The 24,365-nt window shown below is 42.9% G+C and overlaps 1 protein-coding gene across 14 annotated transcripts in view; it reads right to left on the bottom strand.

Moving 5' to 3' along the window:
* Positions 1-380: 380 nt before the first annotated feature.
* The window catches only part of MAP7D2 (MAP7 domain containing 2), a 106,380-nt gene continuing 82,395 nt past the window's right edge, over positions 381-24,365 (bottom strand). For 13 of the 14 annotated variants that reach the window (XM_011291628.3, XM_019823641.3, XM_019823639.3 and 10 more), the window contains 9 exons: positions 22,480-22,748; positions 21,747-21,879; positions 10,738-10,963; positions 9,867-9,971; positions 8,749-8,805; positions 8,228-8,306; positions 7,080-7,266; positions 4,405-4,677; positions 381-1,934 (listed from right to left, as the gene is read on the bottom strand). In XM_011291628.3, the coding sequence (XP_011289930.1) occupies positions 4,428-4,677; positions 7,080-7,266; positions 8,228-8,306; positions 8,749-8,805; positions 9,867-9,971; positions 10,738-10,963; positions 21,747-21,879; positions 22,480-22,748 (1,306 nt within the window). In that variant the 3' untranslated portion in view covers positions 381-1,934; positions 4,405-4,427. The remainder of the gene's footprint in view (positions 1,935-4,404; positions 4,678-7,079; positions 7,267-8,227; positions 8,307-8,748; positions 8,806-9,866; positions 9,972-10,737; positions 10,964-21,746; positions 21,880-22,479; positions 22,749-24,365) is intronic. The other variant, XM_045050698.1, reaches the window with a different exon arrangement.

Below are 24,365 nucleotides of genomic sequence, written 5' to 3' on the forward strand. Positions count from 1 at the left end.
TGGAAAATAAAGGTCACCATACCCAATATAATTCTGTTTAAATGCCATATTGCTATGTGGAATGTTTTCATAGGTTACACTAAGTTAGCCGCATCTTAGCTAGCTAGAATTCCCTCATATCAGTGGTATGAAAGTACATCAACTTTACTGTACTTCGAAGTTCATCATTTCCTAGGGACAGCTCATCACTTAAGCTTATTTCTACAGCTGGCTGTGCTTGGAACTGACAACAGAGAAATTTTAATGAGTTTGACAGGGAAAGGACACCTACGCAGGATTTTTGGGTTTTCTCCACATAGGTTTCAGAAAATCTGATTTGGTTTCAGCACATTTCTTCATTGAGCCTACAGAAACAAACAAAACACTAGCAAGCCATCAGATTCTTCAATGAAAATGTATTTCACATTAAACACAATGAACACATCATGCACATGAGGCATCACCATGGTCACAATGGTGCTATGAGGCACAACAGATCACAACAAAACAAACATTTAGCAAAATAAAACTAAGAAAGATGGTGAGGCATCTTTTGAAAGTCAGACCATGCTATCATTTTCTGTGTGCTTGTCATAAAAGGAATTTCCCCTGATATTCAAGATCAATGGCACTGCATTATTGGAGGCATGTATTTTATTTAATATATACACATACACAAACATACACAGTTTCCATAACTGATAAAGTCTTAAACTGTAGCTGGTTTTAAAAGCACATGAACAAGATTATTATTGAGACTTCTTTTTATCTCCTGGTTGCAAACCTCAGTCAGAATTATGGATCTTTTCCAAACTCTTTACTGTACAAGAGTTTCAAAGAAGTTTTCAAACAAAAAACAGTTTCAAAGGAGGTCATTTTAATCTGAAAGTCACATTTCACCACAAGAAACAAAATTAAGAAAACACATTATATGGCATAAAACACATGAAGTATACATTCTAGTGTCATTGTCCCTTGTTCAGATATTTTTATGTTGGTCTGTTAAAATGACATGTTGGGTCCAGTTCAGGGCCCCCTTGTTCCAGAGAACTATCATTTTCATTTGAGCCTGATTTCATTAGAGTTGAGCAAACACAGGAGCAAACAAACAAGGGCCCCAAGGTCCAAGAGAAAAACGATAGCAACAACATGAAAACCAACCACCTGTGCATGAGCCCCACAAATCATTCAAGCTTCCTTCAGTCCAAAAGCTACTCGATGGCTTGGATATTTTAAGGGGTAACAATGACAAGATCCTTGCTAGATTCAGGTGCCCAAGTCTACAATAAAATGCATACGTGAACAGAAATCATTCCACATTGCTTAATAGTTTTCTTAATCAACCAGACAATATTATTCTGTCAGCCCCCCAAGGAGTAATATGGGGCAACGCATTTTGCAGGTGGCTAAGCTTAATAATAAGAAACAGCTTGATAGTAACTTCCAACAAATAAACCACAGAAAGGGGGAAAACCCTCTGGAATTTCTTCTAAACACAGACAGGGAGATAAGCAGCCCAAGTTCAGTGTAAGTGTAAGTAGAGTTTGAGTCAATGTCTAGAATATTTACAGGAAAAGACATCTAAATGTTTATGTACTCCAACTTTGGGAATAAGAATGGTTATAAGGTGAATTTCCAACACAGAATCACCTGGGTTATTCAGAGGATCACTATGATAATAAAGTAGTATAGGAAGCACTTTATCAGCAGCTGAAGCTCATAAATAGAACTGTAACATGAAACTTTGCTAAAGCCCAACAAGGCCAATGTTTCAAGGTTTCGACCAAGAGTGGTTTCTACCAAGAGTGGCCAGTGTTTGACATACTAACTAGGGATACAGTTACATTTTCATCTAATAATTTGGAATCCAGTGATTTAGGACAACAGAAGCTTCTTCAGAGGACCAGCAGCTTGGATTTGACTACCAGCAGCTTCATGGGCTCTCCAAACACCACCTGTGTCAATCCAAAAACAAAACCAGATGAGATGAATGAAGAGACCACATTGTACCTATTCTTTCTCACTAAAATGATCACTCTGTCTGGAACTTTCTACCTTCTTGATAATTATATAGCAGTATCTTTCAATGGAAGAGCTTCAGCATTTTGGGTGGGACTATTCTATTAGGTGGCCAAATTTTCTGCAGGATACTTAATGTCCCAAGCTCTGCTTTCCAAATGGTATTGCTGCCCCTAGCCACTGTGACAACAAAAACCAACACATTTTAAGATTTCAGTGCAGAACTTATTTTAAGAAGCCAAATGCAGTCAAAACAAACAACAAAACACATGCTTATTTATGTTCACTTGTATCCTATCTTGATTTTAAGTTTTTAATTCAGTTAACATACAGTGTTATATTAGTTTCAGGTGTACAATATAGTGACTCAATACTTCCATACATCACTCGGTGCCCATCAGAACCGGTGCACTCCATAATCCCCATACCCTATTTCCCCCATCTCCACCGACCCCTGCTTTCCCCTCTGGTAACCATCAGTTTATTCCCTATAGTTCAGAGTCTGTTTCTTGGTTTGTCCCTTTTTCTCCTCCTTGCTCATTTGTTTTGTTTCTTAAATTTCACATGTGAGTGACATCATATGGTATTTGTCTTTTTCCGACTGAGTTATTTCACTTAGCATAATACTGACACAGTTTATTCTAGATGTTACCTGTCATACATTCCCTTTTACGTGTCAAAGGGCCACAAGTGCTTTCCCAAGAACCGAGAGAAGTGAACTCTTAAGATGCACTATCTACAGCTGATAGCTGAGCACAGGAAGATGTATGCAAAATACAGTGACCTTTGGCCATGTGCCCTCCCCAACCTGTTTCCTCATTTGATTTTATTTATTTAAGTAATCTCTGCACCCACTGTGGGGCTTGAACTCATGACCCCGAGATCGAGAGTCACATGCTCCTCCAACTGAGCCACCCAGGTGCCCCAAAATAGACTTTACTTTTTTAAAATAGGCTCTATGCACAACGTGAGGCTTGAACTCACAACCCCACGATCAACAGTCGTGTGCTCTTCTGACTGGGTCAGCCAGTCAGCCTGTGTTTCCTCATTTGAGAAAGAGAAAGATTGGACTAAATCATATCAGGCATCGAAGCTGTGTTATAGGAGTGGAGCCTCATAAGAAACGAAGTGAGAGAATGCTGAGAATATAAAAATGTTTTCAAAGTCTAAAGTGGGAGGACAACTGGAATTAACTTACGAAAGGATTTGATGATAGATTCTAATTATGTTTTCGTTAATTAAAAAACAAGCCCCAAACTGAAGTATGTAAGGTGTGTATAACTAAATTACACAAACGCAGAGTGTTTATAACCCACTTCGACAAGAAAAAAGGCCAAAGGTGGGGAACAAAACCTTCAGGACACAAACTTCAGCTCTCCATCTACCCACTCCCTCAGTGTGATCCAAGAATAGATGTTTGCTTGCAAAGATTCCAGAATGGGTCAAGAGAACAGCAAATCATTTGACCCAATGCTCATCATTATATATGAATGACTGCAGATAGAATGTGGAATGTCATTGAGTAAAACTAGGGGAGAAATTCACTTTATTAATACCACCTTGTACCACTACTACGGTATTCTCTTTGCCTCTAAAAATGGTGCTACTCCAGATAGATGGTTGGTCAAGCTTGTAGCAGTGCTTCTCAACACACACACCACACACCCATCCACACACCCCCAACAGCAGGGTGGGCATGGAGGGGTGTGGCACTGAAGGCTCTCATACGAAGGATTCACTTGAAATCCATCTCAATTATTGTGTGCACTGCAGTATATATACCATATACAGGTTTCCTCCCATCTGAAAGAATGTTCCTATGAAACCTTTTGTAAGCAGAAATGCTGCAAGGTGAAGAAGCAATTAATTACTACTAACTCATATGGAAAAATTTTTGAGTGTTCCCAGACCCCCAAAATAACCTCTTAGGCTTTTCTTTTACCTTAGGATATATCTTGCTAATGGATGTGCAAAATAATATGAGAGAAAGCACAGATGCTCGCAGACACAGTGCAAAGCTATGGCGGCTGAATGCTGAGTGCAACTCTCAGGAAGGAGTTTGACGGAGCCACTGTCCCCGTGCAGGGTGCATGCTGCCTCTCGAACAGCTCACTCCAAGACAAACACTGAAGGCTGTTTTTGCATTTTGCCTTTTTTTTGTAAAAGTGAAAAATCTCTTTGCACTACTTTCAGTTAATGCAAACAGGTAGTAATGCAGGTCTTTCATAAACTACATTTGGCATAATGTTAAGTTTTGAAAAATGAGTGATACCTGTATTCATATTCACATTTGTATTTTTCAAATAAAACTGACCATTCAGGACACTGAGTGATGTTTATCCCATCTTTACAAACCCCACTTGGAGAGGTATAAATTTAGACTATAATCAAAGGACCGGACTGTACCTTTCATTAAAGAGATGTATTTGTCAACAGAAGGTGTTCAGAGTATTTTCTTGGCCAGGACTGTTAAATCCTTCAATCAAGTTTTTATTACAGTCATCCAGGCTGAGATTTTCACTGGATCGCTTGGGGTACATGGGCGGGCCAGTGAAATCTAGGAGATCTTGAAGTGCTCGGGCATTACCAGTTCCATTTTGGTCCAGAGACACCCCAGGAATCATTTCACTTACTGGTGAAAATTCTGGGATGGAGATAAGCTCTTCCTTTGAAACAGGACTGGGATGGGGGGAAGGGAGGACAGTGAAGGAGGGAGGCAGAGAAAAATATGAAAATTAATTCCATTTACAATATTCTGTTACACTACTTTTCGAGAGGAGATGGATTTAGAGACAAAGCTGGTGTGAAACACACTATAAAAAACACAAGTTATTTCAAATCTGAGACATTGAGAGATAGTAGCCCCCCTCCCAAGGAAAAACAAGGGAAGTGGACTGGGCAGGGCTGTGAAGGCCAAGCTCACACTGCCCACAGGAAGAAAGAAAATAAAAACCACAGGTACCAGCACTCTACTGCAGAGAAGCCAACCACTTCCAAAACCTTCAAAATGGGAAACCCAAACAGAAAGCAAATGTTAGAAGTTAAAACAGAGCTGAGGAAGGGACCTAATCAGCACCAGGGTTCCTGGTGCTGTTTCTCTTTAGCAGTGCTACCTTGAACAAGCTGTTTTTCCTCCCTGCCAGCCGCAGTTTCCACTGCTGTACAACGAGATGAACAATCATTTCTCCCTATCGGGGTTCCTGTGAGCATGACGTGATCATACTGAGGAAGTCTGTGCAGCCTGCAGTAAATGTTCAGTTTAGGTGGGGGCCATTGTTAAGAAGGACCCCACCATGCACCCAGTCACCTGCAGAGCAAATCTCTCCCATGCTCCCTCTCTAAAGTGAGGCCCCACTCTACCCTGACTTATCTAGCTCCTGCCCAGTGGGTGTGGCTCTCTCTCTCTCTTCAACCTAGAGATGGAAGAAGGAGTTTCATAGCTGTGTCAACCACAGGCCTAGCTCAGATGAGGTGGGCTGGGATGTGAGGTCCTGACACTGGGAGTCTTTCTTAATAGCCAGAGTAAGGTTGCTGCCAAGTTTGTCTGTTCTTTTCTTCCTTGATAAGATCTGAGAGAAGAATCTACAAAAACCAGCTGAACTGAAGAAACTGAGAAAATCCATTTCCCTCACACTCAACCTAGTTATGAGGCAGTAGAAGACCTAACACCACTTGTGGTGGCTGGAGCCTGGACAAACTGCCCCATTAGCAGAAGCACCCACCCTATCTCCACCTTGCCTCATCTCCATTCCCTGGCCTTCAACAGCTGGTCAGATCGTGAGGAGGAGAAAATGCTACAAGCTTGGGTGCAACCTCCAAGAGTCACCTTTCTTTAAATGCAGAGGTGGCCACAGGAGAACTCGGAGTACACACTGAGCCCCTTCACTTTCTTGAACCCTGGCTGATGCTGTGTCTTATCATCTTCCCCATACCCAGAGACATAAGGAATAAGTAGAGGTAGGTTCAACACGGGGAGGGGGAGAGATGCTGTGTTAATGTTTAAGATGCCTCTGCTGTTTCACCCTAGGGCCTAAGAAGACGGACAGCAATGGAGGCAAGGGTTGTCTCCATAGAATTTGCTCTACTGGTGATGGGGTGCTGGACCCTGGGTTTGTACATATCTGGCTTGAGGCCAGGGTGCACAAGCTAGGACATTTACAATCACTGTGCCCTAGGAAAGACCCTCCTCCCCAGACCCCACCCCCAAAGAGAAAGCTGAGAATTCACAGCCAAGGAGAAAAGGTTAACCTCTGGCCACCTGGAGCTCTGGCAGAACTTTTGTAAAACATTGTCACTGCCTCCTGGCTCAGATAGCTGCCCCCACTCCAATTGCCCTGTCCAAGGCTCTCTGTTTCAGTGTCTCTGTCTCAACCACATGCTAACTGAATTTGCCTTTTGTCTGAGATTAATTTGTCAGGTGAATTGTTTAAGATTTTAGTATCTGGAATCAGATTAGATCTTTTATCAAGTCTCCAATGACAAGACTACTTAAACATAAGACACTGGACACAGTGAGTCCTGTTGGTGCCCCACTCAGACCCCATTGATGTGTAGGCGCATCCGTCTCCCAGCTGCACAGAGAGCTGGCTGCTAATAGCTCATAGCTGCCACCCTTTCTCTGGACAACTGCCTTTGGCTGACAGGAGTCCTATGCCCACAGAAGTTATAACTGCATCCCTACCTTGGGTGACCACACTCAATGGCTGATGGGTAGAGTGGCATGAAGGCTGCCTCCCTTAATCAGACCACCCTCTAGTGGAAATTCATCCTTCAGAGCTCCCATAGGACCAGCTAAAACAGAATCCTTGCTTAGTGACTTCCCCTGCTTCATACTCCTTCCCACCTTCCACTTGCTTGTGAGAACTCTTTCCCGATAAATCCCATGCCTTAGAATACCTGTCTCAGGCTCTACTTCTAAAGAACCTGACCCAACACACTAATATACCACTGATAGCTTTTGTGAATGGCAATCAAACCTCCTTTAGTTGATTTAGGTATGTAAAAGATGAAAAAATCAACAAAGAGGCAGTGGAGGTGTTTGCGGAAGAGATGAGGCTCACATGCAAAATAAACCAGCTTACCTCACATCCATAGACTGAACTTCTTCAGTTGAGTCATCCAGGCTGTTTGATTTCCCATCAAGGGTGTCTAGATGAACAAGTCCCCCAACTGGTTTAAGCCCATTAGAGAAAACGTCTCGAGGAAAAGTTTCTGGGGCAGTACGCCCCACACCATTAACTTCCTGGCAAGTGTTCAACCCATTTATTTCTGATTGAGAACAAAAAGTCATTCTGTTAATCATAAAATACCAGAACAATGAAATAGCAGGGGAAATATATATTGAGACAATTAATTTAATCCTCTGCTTTACCAACAGTCCAACATCCTTTTGCAAAAAGAACCCGATGTCATCAGCTTCAGAGAGAAAAGAAGACAAATGACATCATCAGTGTCTGTGCAGGGCTCATGACCCACCCAGGAGGCTTGGTGTCATATACTGTGCAGGTCCCCAGGCTCTGTGTAGCATTTTCTTGGGACCCAAGGCAAAGGAGAAATGTAGAGTACCTCTGAGATGGACATGCTTCTCTGACTTTGGCTGCATTGATATATTCACATCTAAGGAGGGGTTTTCTTTGAGAGAGAGAGAGAGAGAGAGAGAGAGAGAGAGAGAGAGAGAGAGAGGAAGAGCGCAGAAAGAGAGAGAGCATGAATGAGAATCCCAAGCAGGCTCCACACTCAGTGAAGAATCTGATGTGGGGCTTGATCCCATGACCCTGGGATCATGACTTGAGCCTGAATCAAGAGTTGGGACAGTCAAACAACTGAGCCACTCAGGTGCCCCTCACATCTAATGAGTTTTAAGTATACATGAGAGAGAAGAGCTGGACTATCCAGCTCTCCTGCCTGGAAGACAGGAGAAACCACTGTAGAATAGCAGAATCGGTTCTGAATAGAACCTGATCAGCTGTTGACCTCCCTGGAAACTAGCATGGGACTGCAGGTGGCCAGCTTCCTGTGCTGGGACTATTAAAGTTACCGAGGACCCCAGAACTTTCTGAATGGACCTGACAGACCTGTACTGGAGATGGAGACTCCCCCAGGAGGAAAACTACACAGTACCCTTACAGGAATGATGCTCTTAAGACCCACGGGTGCTCATCCCCGCAGGAAGTGCTTTGAGCCCTCACCTACTGAAAGGAAGACCCCAAGAACCAGCCCTCACACTCACCTATTTTGTTCGGGACAACTGGTTTTGTCTTATTTTCCACATACACAGGCAAGTGAAGCTCTACTTTTGGGTCTTCTTTCTAAAATCAGAGGGAAGGATGACTTTACATACAAAGACAAGCACTTTTGAAAAGCATCAAAGGATATTCAGAACTGTGCTGAACCATCTGCCTATTCCATGCTAATTCTTTGAATCTTCTGGGCTTATTACAAGTTAACTGTATTTCCCTTATCAATATGTCACCATTTTCTTTTTTATTCATGGACTACTGTGCCTCTCTCTGCATCCACAACCCAACTTCTCAAATTTTTTACTACCACCCTGTCTCTGAAACTCCTCTCTTAGACTCCTCTTTCCATCCAAGTACCTGTAGCCTCCTTAATCTAGCCAGGAACAAAGCAGGAAGAGTTCATTTTTTTCTGGCTGTTCCTCTCCAAGACCTACAATTCCACTGAACATACTGTGCCATTCTTTTCTCCTCAGTCCATAAACTATCAAAATGGCACTCTGTGAACACCTACCTTCACTTCTGGAGACACATCACTCTTCCTTGTTCTCTTCATGATTTCATCTATTCTCTGGAAACCAAAAAGGACCAGGTAAGAGGACTATAATACCAAATAAACATAAAAGCAGCTGGGTCTAAATGCGATTTTACATATCTCAGAAAACTCGTAAGAGAGAAACGTCAGGAGAGGATAATGAGTACAGAAAGGTTTCTATTGGTTTTGCAGATACACACCTCTGCCCTATGGACAAGGTCAAATGCTTGAAAAGTGAACTAGTATTTGGAATCGACATTCAGTTTATATCCCACCTTTTTCCTTCCTCTCCTTAGGTTACCTAAAAACAACAAATCACTACCTGCCATTCTAGAGGATCACCCTAGAGAAAGTGAGGGTGAGGTGCAGGTCATGAGGGGATGCCAGAGATTGGTCTCCTAGCTCCCAGACCTAATTCAGTACAAAGCTTAGGCTGGATCTAGGACACCACGGGAATGGAGCTTTATTTATAATCAGCCTCCTTAAACCCAACTTTATCCCTAATTACATTAAATGTAAATGGACAAAAGCACCCCAATGAAAAGCCAAATACCATCAAACTGGATTCAAATAACAAGTCCCAACTTTATGCTGTTTACAAGAGACATACTTGTAAGGAAACACATAGGTTCAAAGTAAAAGGATGGAAAAATACTTACGATGCAGACAGTGAACATAAAAAGGCTGACAAAGTGGAAAAAAAAAGTCTGACAAAGTGGACTTTAATACAATTATTAATGGAGATAGAGATACATTAATGATAAAAGGGTCAATTTAACAGGAGAATTTAATAATCTGAAATATGTATTCACCTAACAGTAGAGCTTCAAAATGTTTAAAACAAAAGTTGATAGAACTGGAAGGAGAAATGGATAAATCCATAATCACAGAGAGAACTTTTAACACTCTTCTCTCAGTTACTAAGAGAACAAGATGACAGAAAACCAACAAAGATACAGAAGATGTGAACAGCACTATCAACAAACTTGACCTAATTAGACAATTCTAAGATCACTCTACCCAACAACTGCAGAACAGAACTGGATTGATTTCCTGTTCCTGCCTCACCCTAACTCCTCCTGATCCTGAGCCCTTACCTTCTTCCTCTCCAGGCGCTCCTGCTCAATCTGCAGCATGATCTGTTCTCTTTCTAGACGCATCTGTTTAGCTGCCTCCTGGGCCTTTGCTTCTGCTGCTTCCTTCTGATAGAAATAGGTAAACCAAGGCATAAACTTTACTAAGCTGAGAAAACACTGTAGTGGGATTCCCTGGGATATGCATGTGTTCTTCTACCTTATCAGCTACCTCAAAGTAGATGTTGTTCCAATATTCAGTGTGGATTTACACAGCCTGCTCTATGATGTAGTAGACACGGCTGGGCCTCACTCATATACTCTGGGTTCACCATGCAAATTACCTGCAGACAGTTTCCATACTGCCTGCCAAGGTTTTTCTGTGTCTGAGGGTAGTCTCTGGCCATGTGCACATGGCTAGGTGTTTCAGAAAGTTAATTACCCAAGGAGTGACCTTCAACCATGAGAGATAGAAGTTGGCAGATAAACAATCCAGTTTCCTCACCCCTCAGAGAGACAATTCTAAGGCATATTCCACAGTCTGAGAGAGTCCCAAAGGCATTAGCTCCCAGTGGTCCACAGTAAGCCACTCATCAGTGCACTTATACTGGCTTTCCTCTCACTCTCCTACCAGCTTGCTGGGATCTTCTCCCAAATAAACTCCTGGCACCCAAATTCTCATCCCAGGATCTTCCTTCTGGGGAATGTGAACTGACATACAGCAAACATTACAAACTTCACTTTTATTGCCCAAAGTAACTCATATTTAATAACCGGCCCAGTTAGTTTAAGAGAAAACTTCAAGCAAACATTATGAATCATTCAAATTTAACTAATTTTACCTAATATTAACTAAAGCTCTTGAGGAGAGTTCATATGAAGACTTATACTATACCTGCTTTTCAATCATGGCTTTTTCTTGCTTTTCTTTTTCTTGTTTTTCCTTTTCTTGCTCTTCTTTTAACAACAGCTCCTCCTTGGCCTTCCTCTTAGCCTCCACTTCTGCCTTTCTTTTTTCTTCCTCTTCCTGCCGTTTCTTTTCCTCCTCCTGCTTACGGGCTTCCTCTTCTAGGCGAAGCCTTTCCTCCTCTGCCTTTCTTTTCAATTCCTCTCTCTCCAGCCTTTTGAGAACATAACTGTTGTTAGAAGATGATGACATGCTCAAAAGGCAAACTGCCAAAGAACTGTGTGCCAACAGGAGAGCATAACACACGGCACACAGACGTGTGAACTTGTATTAGCATCCACTCGAGAAATTGACTCATCCTTCCCGGAAAGCAACTTCAGTCTATACCTTATAAAAAAAATTAACCAGGGTTGACTTTAAATTCTGTTACACAAAGAGTAATGATGTACTTATTTGAGAACACACCATAATGAAGACATAAATGCTCCCTAGTTAATCTACGAATGACCACAGTCCCACCATTCTTACTTAATGACAATTCTTTGAAAAACTAAGTGAAATAAATATTTAAACCTAACTGAAGCTGAAAAAAAAACTAGAAATGTCTCAATGGCTACAACTGTGCCAGTTGGCAACTTAAAGAGCAGTGACTATGTGCTCAATAAGTTTACTTTGGGTTCTAACTGCTGTGTTAGTTCTGAAGCGGCAAGTAGAAGAAAGTATTCAACAGAACTCTTATATTTAATATAGAAATTCAAACATCTATTTCTCATTTGTATTACCAATATTTAAAAATCTTTTAGCTTTTATTCTTTGCTATATGAAAATTAAATGACATTTAGACATTTTTCATCCACAGACGAACAGTTGATGATATAATGCTAAAGAGCTCCAAGCAGTGAGGGAAAACCCTATGAAGTCTAAGCAGTTGTTTTTACATTTCTAACATTCTTCCTAGTCACAAGTGTGTCGCTTTCCTCATCTATGAAAAAATGTGAGTAATCATACTCATATTGCAGTGCGTTACTGAATGACAATGTGACATATGGGCAAGATCATGACTACCTGATTGTACCACTCACTGTGTGCCCCTTCCTTGGAAAGTCACTCAACATTTCTGATGCCCATTAAAAAAATAATAAAACAGGAATAGCTATACTACTGGGTCCATGACATCATTGTGAGAACTAAATGATATAATGTAAGGGAAGCACTTGGCACAATACCTGGCCCTAAGAAGATTCTCAAATGCACACCCTTGTAAGCATATCTATAAATCTATGCTTTTCAGACATCACCTTTATACAAAAGCAGGGGTCACTAACTTACTGGGGTGTTGTTACATTTTTATAAAAAGTCAGGACTTAAAAAGGATATCCTGCAGGAACTGTGGAGGCAATTAGCCTATATGTCACCAAAGAAATATTTACATTTTTTTAATGTTTATTTATTTTTGAGAGAGAGAGTGAGCACGAGTTGGGGAGGGGCAGAGAGAGGGAGACAGAGGATCCAAAGAAGGCTCTTCACTGTAAGCACAGAGTCTGATGTAGGGCTCAAACTCACAAACTGTGAGATCATGACCTGAGCTGAAATCAAGAGTCGGATGCTTAAATGACTGAGCCACCCAGGCGCCCCACCCCACCCCCGCCAAAGAAATATTTTAAAAGGTAAAGAGATACGTAGAGACATTAGCCCAGGACTATAATAGTATGTAACATATTCTATATTTGCCAAGACTGTGATGCCTAAAAGCACTGCTGGAACAACGGAAATTATTAACAAATATTCTAGGGAACTCTGGACAAGAGCATTATGGGGCCTAATCAGAAAGAAACTCCAGTTCTTAGATTCCTCAATGGAAGACTAAGTATGTCTAACACAGGATTATCAAAATGTCAATAACAAAGTTTATCCTAAGATTAAACAGGACACTATTTTAGTTCCTAACCCTCAACTGATGAGATGGTTTTAATTGTCCCCAAGGAACTAATACATAAAGGATACAGTGTTTATGAATTAATGCACAAGCTACTTCATCTTTAGCTTCAGGATCTGAAAAGCGTTCTGTTTCTTCTGTTTTACCATGAGGACTTCAGAGGTGCCCAATGCATACACAAATAGTAAGTAACACATCCCCTTGGGCTCCAAAGTCTCCATAATCTCTATCATTGTGCACAACACACATTCCTCCTCCCCACAGGCCCATTAGCTCTACCTTGTCCCTCCTGTTACAGACAGAATACCCTCCATTAACCAAACTCTGCTTTCCCCAAAGTAGGTCAAACCTAGCTTCCCGCGTGAAACCGAGTCCCTCAATATCCTCTCCAAGGATGAGTATTCTTTATCTGCTTAAAAAAACAGACAACATGGATTTGGTCATTTCTCCACAGTCATGCTGCTGCAGACTGCCCCACCCCCTTGCCCTTGCCATCATTACCAAGTTCCTTCTGGAGTTCACAACTCCAGAACTGCATGCAGTTCTGTCACCCCTCTGTTTTTATTCCTGTCACCTACTCCAAACCCATCCCCCTTCCTTGCCAGGGAGAAAGTACCAAAAACCTATGCATCATGGTCATCATTCAACATTTAGCAGATGCATCCTTTATCCCTGTCACTGGCCGCTGGTGAGGGTCTTGCACATCTCTGACACATGCTCAGCCTTGAACTACTTACTCAATCTGTGGGCAAGGATGGGGGTTTTGCTATTCTCTCCTGTGTGCTTACAAGTTTTCATTAAAAAAACAAAAAACAAAAAACAGGCCTTCCTAAAGAAGAAGAAAGAGCTCAGATACACAACCTAACCTTATGCCTTAAGGAGCTGGAAAAAGAACAGCAAATAAAACCCAAAACCAGCAGAAGAGACAGGAAATAATAAAGATTAGAGCAGAAATTAATGCTATCGAAACCAAAAGAAAAAAAAAAACAGTAGAACAGATCAATGAAACCAGAAGCTGGTTCTTTGAAAAAATTAACAAAATTGATAAACCACTAGCCAGTTTGGTCAAGGAAAAAAAGGAAAGGACCCAAATAAGTAAAATCAAGAATGAAAGAGAAATCACAACCAACACAACAGAAATAAAAACAATAATAATAAGAGAATATTATGAGCAATTATATGCCAATAAAACGGGCAATCTGGAAGAAATGGACAATTCCTAGAAACATATACACTACCAAAACTAAAACAGGAAGAAATAGAAAATTTAAACAGACCCATAACCAGTGAGGAAATCAAATTAGTAATGAAAAATCTGCCAAAAACAAGAGTCCAGGACCAGATGGCTTTCCAGGGGAATTCTACCAAACATTTAAGAGTTAACACCTATTCTCTTGAAGGTATTCCAAAAAATAGAAATGGAAGGAAAACTTCCAAATTCTTTCTATGAAGTCAGCATTACCTTGATTCCAAAACCAGATAGAGACCACACTAAAAAGGAGAACTATAGACCAATTTCCCTGATGAACGTGGATGCAAAAATCCTCAACAAGATATTAGCCAACTGGATCCAACAATACATTAAAAAAATCATCCACCACGACCAAGTGGGATTTATACCTGGGATGCAGGGCGGGTTCAATATCCGCAAAACAATTAACGTGACTCATCACATCAGTAAAAGAAAGGACAAGAACCATATGATCCTCTCAATAGATGCAGAGAAAGCATTTATTTGACAAAATACAGTATCCTTTCTTGATAAAAACCCTCAAGAAAGTAGGGATAGAAGGATCATACCTCGAGATCATAAAAGCCATATATGAATGACCCAACGCTAATATCATCTTCAATGGGGAAAAACAGAGCTTTCCCTCTAAGGTCAGGAACAAGACAGGGATGTCCACTCTCGCCACTGTTATTCAACATAGTATTGGAAGTCTTAGCCTCTGCAACCAGACAACACAAAGAAATAAAAGGCATCCAAATCGGCCAAGAGGAGGTCAAACTTTCACTCTTCACAGATGACATGATACTCTGTATGGAAAACATAAAATATTCCACCAAAAAACTGCTAGAACTGATTCATGAATTCAGCAAAGTTGCAGGATATAAACTCAATGCACAGAAATCGGTTGCATTCCTATACACCAACAATGAAGTGACAGAGAAATCAAGGTATCTATCCCATTTACAGTTGCACCAAAACCCATAGAATACTTAGGAATAAATCTAACCAAAGAGGTGAAAAATCTATACACTGAAAACTATAGAAAGCTTATGAAAGAAACTGAAGAAGACACAAAGAAATGGAAAAAGATTCCATGCTCCTGGATAGGAAGAACAAATATTGTTAAAACGTCAATACTCCCCAAAGTAATCTACATATTCAGCGCAATCCCTATCAAAGTAACACCAGCATTCTTCACAGAGCTAGAGCAAATAATCCTAAAATTTGTATGGAACCAGAAAAGACCCCGAATAGCCAAAGCAATCTCGGAAAAGAAAACCAAAGCAGGAGGCATCACAATCCCAGACTTCAAGCTATACTAGAAAGCTGTAATCATCAAGACAGTATGGTATTGGCACAAGAACAGACACTCAGATCAATGGAACAGAATAGAGAACCCAGAAATGGACCCACAAACGTATGGGCAACTAATCTTTGACAAAGCAGGAAAGACTAGCCAATGGAATAAAGACAGTCTCTTCAGCAAGTGGTGCTGGGAAAACTGGACAGCGACATGCAGAAGAATGAACCTGGGCCACTTTCTTACACCATACACAAAAATAAACTCGAAATGGATGAAAGACCTCAATGTAAGACAGGAAGCCATCAAAATCCTCGAGGAGAAAGCAGGCAAAAACCTCTTTGATCTTGCCCGCAGCAATTTCTTACTCAACATGTCTCTGGAGGCAAGAGAAACAAAAGCAAAAATGAACTACTGGGACCTCATCAAAATAAAAAGCTTCTGCACAGCGAAGGAAACCATCAGCAAAACTAAAAGGCAACCGACAGAATGGGAGAAGATGTTTGCAAATGACATATCAGATAAAGGGTTAGTATCCAAAATCTACAAAGAACTTATCAAACTCAACACCCAAAAAACAAATAATCCAGTGAAGAAATGGGCAAAAGACTTGAATAGACACTTCTCCAAAGAAGATATCCAGACGGCCAACTGACACATGAAAAAATGCTCAACATTACTCATCATCAGGGAAATACAAATCAAAACCACAATGAGAGGGGCGCCTGGGTGGCTCAGTCGGTTAAGCGTCCGACTTCGGCTCAGGTCACGATCTCGCGGTCCACGAGTTCGAGCCCCGCATCGCGCTCTGGGCTGATGGCTCAGAGCCTGGAGCCTGCTTCCGATTCTGTGTTTCCCTCTCTCTCTGCCCCTCCCCCGTTCATGCTGTGTCTCTCTCTCTGTCTCAAAAATAAACATTAAAAAAAATTAAAACAAAACAAAACAAAACAAAAAAAAAACACAATGAGATACCACCTTACACCTGTCAGAATGGCTAACATGAACAACTCAGGCAACAACAGATGTTGGCGAGGATGCGGAGAAAGAGGATCTCTTTTGCACTGTTGGTGGGAATGCAAGCTGGTGCAGCCACTCGGGAAAACAGTGTGGAGGTTCCTCAAAAAACTAAAAATAGAACTACCCTATGACCCAGCAATGGCACTACGAGGCATTTATCCAAGGGATACAGGTGTGCTGTTTCGAAGGGACACATGCACCCCCATGTTTATAGCAGCACTATCCACAATAGCCTAAGTATGGAAAGAGCCCAAATGTCCATCGATGGATGAATGGATAAAGAAGATGTGGTATATATATACAACAGAGAATTACTCGGCGATCAAAAAGAAGGAAATCTTGCCATTTGCAACTACGTGGATGGAACTGAAGGGTATTATGCTAAGTGAAATTAGTCAGAGAAAGACAAAAATCATATGACTTCACTCATATGAGGATTTTTAAGAGACAAAACAGATGAACATAAGGGAAGTGAAACAAAAATAATACAAAAACAGGGAGGGGGACAAAAGAGACTCATAAATATGGAGAACAAACTGAGGGTTGCTGGAGGGGTTGTGGGAGGGGGAAAGGGCTAAATGGGTAAGGGGCATTAATGAATCTACTCCTGAAATCATTGCTTCACTATAAACTAATTTGGATGTAAATTTTAAAAAATAAAAAATAAAGTTAAATTATAAAAAACAAAAACAAAAAACTTCATCTTCCACATCTGAACTTCCCCTTCTTTGATCTGCCCTCAACCTGTCCTTCAGCACCTTCTCTCCTGACCTGCCCCGAGGAGTGCTGTGTGGTCACCTGCATCCGTTCCCTCTTCTCTCTCAGTGTCCCAGGCCTCTGACCTCCTTCTGAACATTGTGGGGCTGGCATGGAAGCCACTCTGCTGCCCAGTTCCAAGCCTGGGTGGCCTCCCTGACCACTTGCGCCCCTCCTGGACTGCCAGAATTCATGAGAGTAAGGCCCACACAAGGCTGACTGGTCAGCTGGTCCTGGCCTCAGCTGCCACTCCAACCTTTTACCCTCATTTCTCAGATCCTTGTGGAAACAGTCTGAACTTCTACCTTTTCTCAGTCTTCAACATCCTCTTTAGTTGATGGCATCACCAACCGCTTTCAGACAAGATTGGGGTCACCTGATCTGGGCTTCCTTATCTTCTCTTCTCTGTGGCACTACTGGTCAGAAAATTTCCCCTTTCTTCCTCCGCTTAGATGTGAAAGACTATAAATGCCACCACTTGTGCTATGAATCCCACGGCCTCCAGCACCTGTGTTCCTCCCACTATCCCCCTCTCTTCCTTTCATCAGCTCACCCTTAAACATGTGCTTTTCCATGGCCGGCAAACACTCAGGTCTCAAGCATCCCAAACAACTCTCCTCCACCCCCTCCCCCCTCCGCTCACAGCCTCCTAACATGCCACAGATGTTCAGAGCCTCTACCCTCTCACCTCCAAGCTGGCTCATGTCTCCACCCTTCTCCATGGTTTCCCTCTAAAATCTCAGCTCGTCTTCTAACCTTGAGACCAACAGCCTTTCCTCAATCTTAGCATATTGTGCAGGTATAGACAGCATTAAATGTCCCTCCTGCACGACCTTGCCACAGCCCTGCATGTGTGAGGCTGTGTCGCCCTAGCTCTCCCTTCCTGCCTCGACTGCTGCTGTATCCATCACCACTGTTCTCCAGTCCCAGGCTGTCTGGTACTTTCCTTTCTCGCTACCCACAGGGTGCTATGCAAAGCTTCCTATCCTGGCAAGAGAGAGGAAAATCAGTTTGGGGTCAAGGGTATTGCTCTTATTTTTACCTACGCCCCAGGCATTGACTCCATTTCCCATCATGTGGATATTTCATGGGTACTTTAAACTTGATTTATATAAAATCAAATGGATAGGGGTACCTGGGTGGCTAAGCTGGTTAAGCATCTGACTCTTGATTTCAGCTCAGGTCATGATCTCATGGTTTGTGAGATGGAACCTCAAGTCAGGCTCTGTACTAACAGCATGGAGCCTGCTTGGGATTCTCTCTTCCTTGCTCTTGCGTGCATGGGCTCTCTCTCTCTCTCTCTCTCAAAATAAGTAAGTAAACAATAAAAAAAACCCAAATGGATAGTTGTTGTCCTCTAAAACCAATTCCTTCTGTCCTTCATTTATCTTTTATTGGGTGTACCATTCTCCTAAGTCCCTAGAATCAAACGCTAGCATTGACTTTGAATGAACCCGTTTCTGTTGATTTGTGCAAGTCGGCAGACTGTAGCTGGACCACCTGTCTTGAATTCACACTCACTTTTCCAGGTCCATCTTCAACATACTGCATTAGCCCTTGCCTTCTCTTAAGCCGTGCCTGCAATGGCTTCTTAGTTGGGCCTCTTTCTCCTTCTCTGCTTTTCTCATACATTTACTGAGTGGCAGTACCAGTGGTCCAAAGACTGTACCCCAGCCTTTTAAAGGTGCATACTAGGGGGAAGCATGCCTATGAACAGAGAAGGCTATGTTAGTCAGCTGAACGGCTGGGCTCAGGAAGGGTAAAGAGTAGGTGAGTTCAGTTCTCTCCCAGGTGCAGGCCAGAAAGGCTACAGACAGGGAGCAAGGCTTGACCTAGGTCTGGAGAAAGGAAGATGTGTCTGGTGAGAAGAAGCAGGAGTCCACGTGGAGCAAAGGAAAAGCAGAGATGTAGAGGTGTGGCACCACATGATCGGGGCATGTCAGGGAGCTCTGCAGGCTGGTACCCAGGTTGCTGGAGGCAAAGGGACATGTGGTGGCAGGTCATGGCCATGAAGGGTGGGTACCATCCTCCTGATGGGTTTAGATGGCCTATGTGGGCAGGGAATTGTTGGTTTATTAAAGGATGGGAGCAGGACAATGACACTTATTTGAGAACAGTCACTGGGGACCCGGTGTAGAGAGTGGACAAACTCCTGCTCTGAGCAGAGAGGTCAGCTGACAAAAGTCACAGACAAAGTCCAGATGAGAAACAGACAGGGGCCAGAGCTCAGAGGAGAGGAATGGCTGGAGGGAAAGGGAGAGGAGAGAAATGCCAAAGAGGCAGCCCAGAGAGACCTGACAAGTGACCTTCTGACAAGGTCAAAAAACCTGACATTTGAAAACAAGGAGGAAGGGGAGGAAGGAGTTGAGAGCTGGCGCTGAGACTTCTGATTTTGGTGCCTGGAGAAATGGGAGTACAGAGCTTATGAAAGGAAAAGGAAGTATGGGAAAAAACAGTAACGTCTACTCTGCACACGTTAATGATGAATTTGAGATGCACATGGGACATACTCAAATGAAATCATAAGGCATTTGGGATGTTCTCTAGACCACTGCTATCCAAGAGAACTTTCTGTGATGAGGGAGATGTTCTAGAGATTTGTTATCCAATATGGTAGCTACTAGCCATGTAGCTATTGAGCACTTAAAATCTGGCTAGTACACCCGAAAAACTGAATTTTACTTCATTTTAGTGAATTTGCATCTTGGTAGCCACATGGGACTAGAGGCTATTGTAGCGGACAGTGCAGGCCTAGCAAGACACTGGGCCATAGGCGCAGATTCAGAGGTCACCACTGTATATGTGTTAGAGACTCCCTTGTACCAGGAAGTACTGAAGGTTTACAAAACAAGATGAAATTAGCTTCAGAAACAGATGGTAAATGAGGCAAAGGGAAAACGAGGGTAGAAGGGAGATGAGGACACAGTTGGTTTAGCACACCAGATGCTCAACATGAAACTGCTGTGTGAAATGTGAGCCGAGGAAAATGGCTGATCAAGAGGGAGGACCGTTGCTCAGCGAGGGCTTGTCAGGTAAAGCTGGCCAAGGAGCGAGGGCTGGGAGCCCAGGCAACAAGTGAGGGGATAAGGGGCAGACAGAGGAGATGGAGAAGGAGAGGCCAAACAAGCAAGGGCAATCTTGACAAGGTCAAAGTCAACATAGAAATGGATTAGGAGTCTGGCGATTAGGAGGAATGATGAGCATGAGGTCTGAACATGAGTTGAGGAAATACAGACAGGAAGTACAATCAGTTCTTTCAGGAGCTGGACTGTACAGGAAATGTGAGAGAGAGAGGATGATCGCTGGTAAGTAAAGAGCTTCATCTTCCTAAGCATACAGCCACAAAAACGTTACTTCCTGCTCAGAACCTGCAATCACCAAGGCCTGTCATTTGAGGTCCTGAGATTCACCTTTACCTCCTGTGACCTCTCTTCACACATTTTATGGCCCACTCAAACCAGCCCAAAGACACCACTCAACAGAAAGATCTGTCACTGTTGACCAAAAGGCTGGAGGTGGGAAAATCATCATAAGTACAGAATCTGAAGAAACGACAAGTTAAGACCGAGCCCCCACCCTTAAAAAAAATCAGCAAACCTGTATTTAAAGATCACAAAAGATTTGCCAAGGTCACTTAAGGATGAAGGCTATTCTATTATTTATCACTCTGAATTGAGTACCAGTCTTGAAGTGGTGTAGCATGGCTTGCTTCCTGTAAAGTTAATTCTCTAAATCACACTGGACTGTACTCTGTGATTATCCTGAAAGCTTCCTTATCAATTTAATGATAAAATCTACCTTGTCTTCCAACATGCATTTTTCTCTGAACACAAAGATCAGAAAACGCAGAACCATCTGTACTCTGACCAAGTGCCCTGGTACTAACAATGCAGTGGTTCTCACACTTTGGTGAGCTACTGAAACAGGATGGGGCCTAGGACTGTGTGTTTCCATTGCCTTCCCTGTACAGTTTTGATACCCCCCCCAAAATTTAGGAACCACTGCCATGATGTCTTCTGTCGTACTCCAGGATTGGAGTCCCTGTACTTTGTTGCTTGTGGATAATGATGTCAGCTTCCACCGCATCTAGCGGCCTCTGCTCCAACCCTCCTCCTTCTCACCTGGGGATGCAAGTTAGGACAGTTTAAGGAAAAAAACATGATTTGTAAAGTAGAATCAAGATCTCTCCATCTGGAACCTTCTGTCTTGAAGGAGAACCTCATTTCATGAACTAAGTCCAAACTCCCTTGATAGTTCTATGAGGTCTGGCTGGTTCTAGAGTCCAAGAGGAGAATGGGAAGCCATTGGTAACATTTAGATCCGGGAGCTAGGCAGGAGTTTCCAGGTAGTCTTAAAAGAGCAAAGTTCCATCAATGTTAATTACATCTAGTAGAAGAAGCAGTCTCCTGAATACCTGCCACGCAGACCTATTTTCTGTTAATCTTTTGTCAATACCCAAACTCTAGAAACAAAGGTAAGTTGCTCTTTCTACCACAGCCTTTTTTTTTTATTTGAGAGAGAGGAAGAGAGCCTGAGAGAGTGTGTGTGCATGAGCAGGGGAGAGGGACAGAGGGAGAGGGAGAATCCCAAGCAGGCTCCATGCTCAGCGTTGACACAGGGCTCGAGCCCATGACTCTGAGATCACCGACCTGAGGTGAAATCAAGAGTCAGATGCTCAACCAACTGAGCCACCTAGGTGCTCTTCTACCCACAGCCTTTTACAGAAGATAGCAATGAAACTCTGAACAGCCCCATACCTGTCCTGTTCTTCCTTCTCCAGCCGTTCCTGCTCCTCCTGCTCTTTCTGTAGCCGGGCTTGTCGTCTCTTTTCAGCCAGGATCTTTGCAGCCTCTCCTGCATCAGTGGTGCCTGCCGTGGGCTTCCCTGAGGCTGCATCGGAGGAAAAGATCATGGGAAATGAAACAGTGATTGCACTCACATGAGTAAGCTGCCACTTGGAAACAAAAAATCCAACCCAATGGGTCATGGGAAATGCTGCCGGGACGAGCACAATCAGCCACTGACAAGTTGCAATGGGCCGGCTATGACCCTGAATGCATCTCCCAGTGGAGGGTAGTGGAAAGGTGAGGAGGAGAGACATGGTGGCTGGCACAACCCACAGGAGCCACCACAGCAGTGCCACTCTGGGTAAACTCACTGCATCTAGCACAGAAGCTTGAAGGACTGAAGGAAGACTTTCTCTGTGGGAAGTGCAGATGCTAGCTGGATGCAGCTCAACACCCCCATGAGCTTCCAAAGCCATGACCAGTGTCAGTCCCTCCTCCAGGGGACCCATAGGAGACCGAGGGGAAGGACTCAAGGGCAACGTGCAAGTCTGAGGAAAGAGCATGAGGTCATGAAGTTGTCCCAGGGAAACATCTCCTTCCCTCCCTCCTTCTCTCAAACATGAGACTCCCATGTGGATCCGGGCAGAGAGAGAACTAGCTTGGAAAAGCCAAGCTGCGGGCAGCATCAACAAGAAGGACCTACCTCCACTGCCCTCGGTCTTGCCTCCTGTGGCCAAATGCTTCTCCGTGACATGCTTGTCCACCACGTGCTTCTCTGGGGCTTCCTCCCCATGCAGGCCAGCTGCCTGCTGGGCCAGGGCACCCTCCCTTTCTTTATTGCTCTTCTCTTTCTCTGCTTTCCTCTTGGGTGTTTCCTGGCTGGGAAAGGTGGGAGAGCGGTACTTCACAGGAGACCCTGGGTATGGTGGCTTCACATTCTTTGGAGACTGTGGATATGCTTTTGAAGTTGTCCTGGAAAACCAAAAACATGCCCAGACGATGACTACTGGGCCTGAGCAGAGAACCCTCCCTCTGTTCATAAGATACTTGGTTCCAAAAAGCTGAACAATTTCATCCTTCAAGAAGAACAAATGGAAGGCTTAGCACACACTCAAAAGTCCTCAAAGTACCAACACACTGTAACAGGAACATATGGAATCTACAAGGTATCCCTGGTGGAAGGGACACGATTTTAGGAAGCCCAGCTGGTAATGCCATGTCGTGACCTCATTTAAGTCTGACAATGTAAGGATAAAATGTGAGGCATTGTCATACCACTTTTCAGTTGAATACTAGGCTTGGATCTGGCTTCAGCATATGGCAATGGATGAGCTGGCTCTTTTTTTTTTTTAATTGTGGCAAAAAACATGTAACACAATTTACCATCTTAGCCATTTTTAAGTGTACAGCTCAGTGTCATTAAATACACTCACAAAGTGATACAACTATCACCACCAGCCATCCCCAAAACCACATACCCATTAAACACTAACTCCCTATGCCTGCGTCCCTCAGCCTCTAGTAACCACCCTTCTGTTTTCTGTCCATAGGAATCTTACTATTCCAGATACATCACAGAAGTGGGATCATATAGTATATGTATCCTTTTGTGTTTGGCTTATTTCACTCAACATAATGTCTTCAAAGTCCCCAGGTTCTTTTTATAAAAAAAATTCACCCATCGCTTCTCAGCCTTTTGGCTAAGATCAAGTGTATAAAAAAAAAATTCACCTTTACTGAAATATGATTGATATCCAGTTCCTTTTTAAATGCTGGGGAACAAACTCAGACAAAAGGTGGGGAGAGAAGGTGTCTTTCCTTTGAGGTTACCAAGGTTTAAAAGAATCTCTCCTGTTATTGGAAAGATGTGAAAGCTGAGGACAAGCCTATTGTCACTCAGGGAAATAACACTTTGTTAAAATGCAGGAGCCTATGGGGGAGCCTGGGTGGCTCAGTCGGTTAAGTGTCCGACTTCAGCTCAGGTCATGATCTCGTGGTTCATGAGTACAAGCCCTGCACTGGGCTCTGTGCTCACAGCTCGGACCCTGGAGCCTGCTTCAGATTCTGTGTCTCCCTCTCTCTCTGCCCCTCCCCTCCTCTTGGTCTCTCTCTCTCTCAAAAATAAATAAACATTAAAAAAACATTTTAAAAAATGCAGGAGCCTATCTTATGTCTGTTGAAGGAGCTTCAGAAGCTGGGTTTACCCAGATGTTTGCTCAAGGAGGTAGCATTTGCAGAGTTCCTTTATGAAGAACATACAGTAATCTGTATATAAATTATAAATTGTCATTCTTGATCCTGTAGCAGATTGAACCATATGAAACTGCTAATATTCAAGTGTTTTTGATCTATGAAAACAGCAAGAAAAACAGCCATTCAACATAATATTAAAGGCCCATTTATTACCACAGGCTTAAAGAGTTACCTGATCAGATCCTGGTGGTAAGGGAAAACTATGATTAAATCAATACTGTACTTGGCCTTCAGCTGAAAAATCCTCAAGTGGTATGCGGATTAGGTAAGATACAGGCCAGTTTTCCAATGACGCTCTCATGCTAAAATGCCAACTCTGAGTGCCCAGGAAAACAT

The sequence above is a fragment of the Felis catus genome, chromosome X (assembly GCF_018350175.1).
Source record: "Felis catus isolate Fca126 chromosome X, F.catus_Fca126_mat1.0, whole genome shotgun sequence".
Lineage (NCBI taxonomy): Eukaryota > Metazoa > Chordata > Mammalia > Carnivora > Felidae > Felis > Felis catus.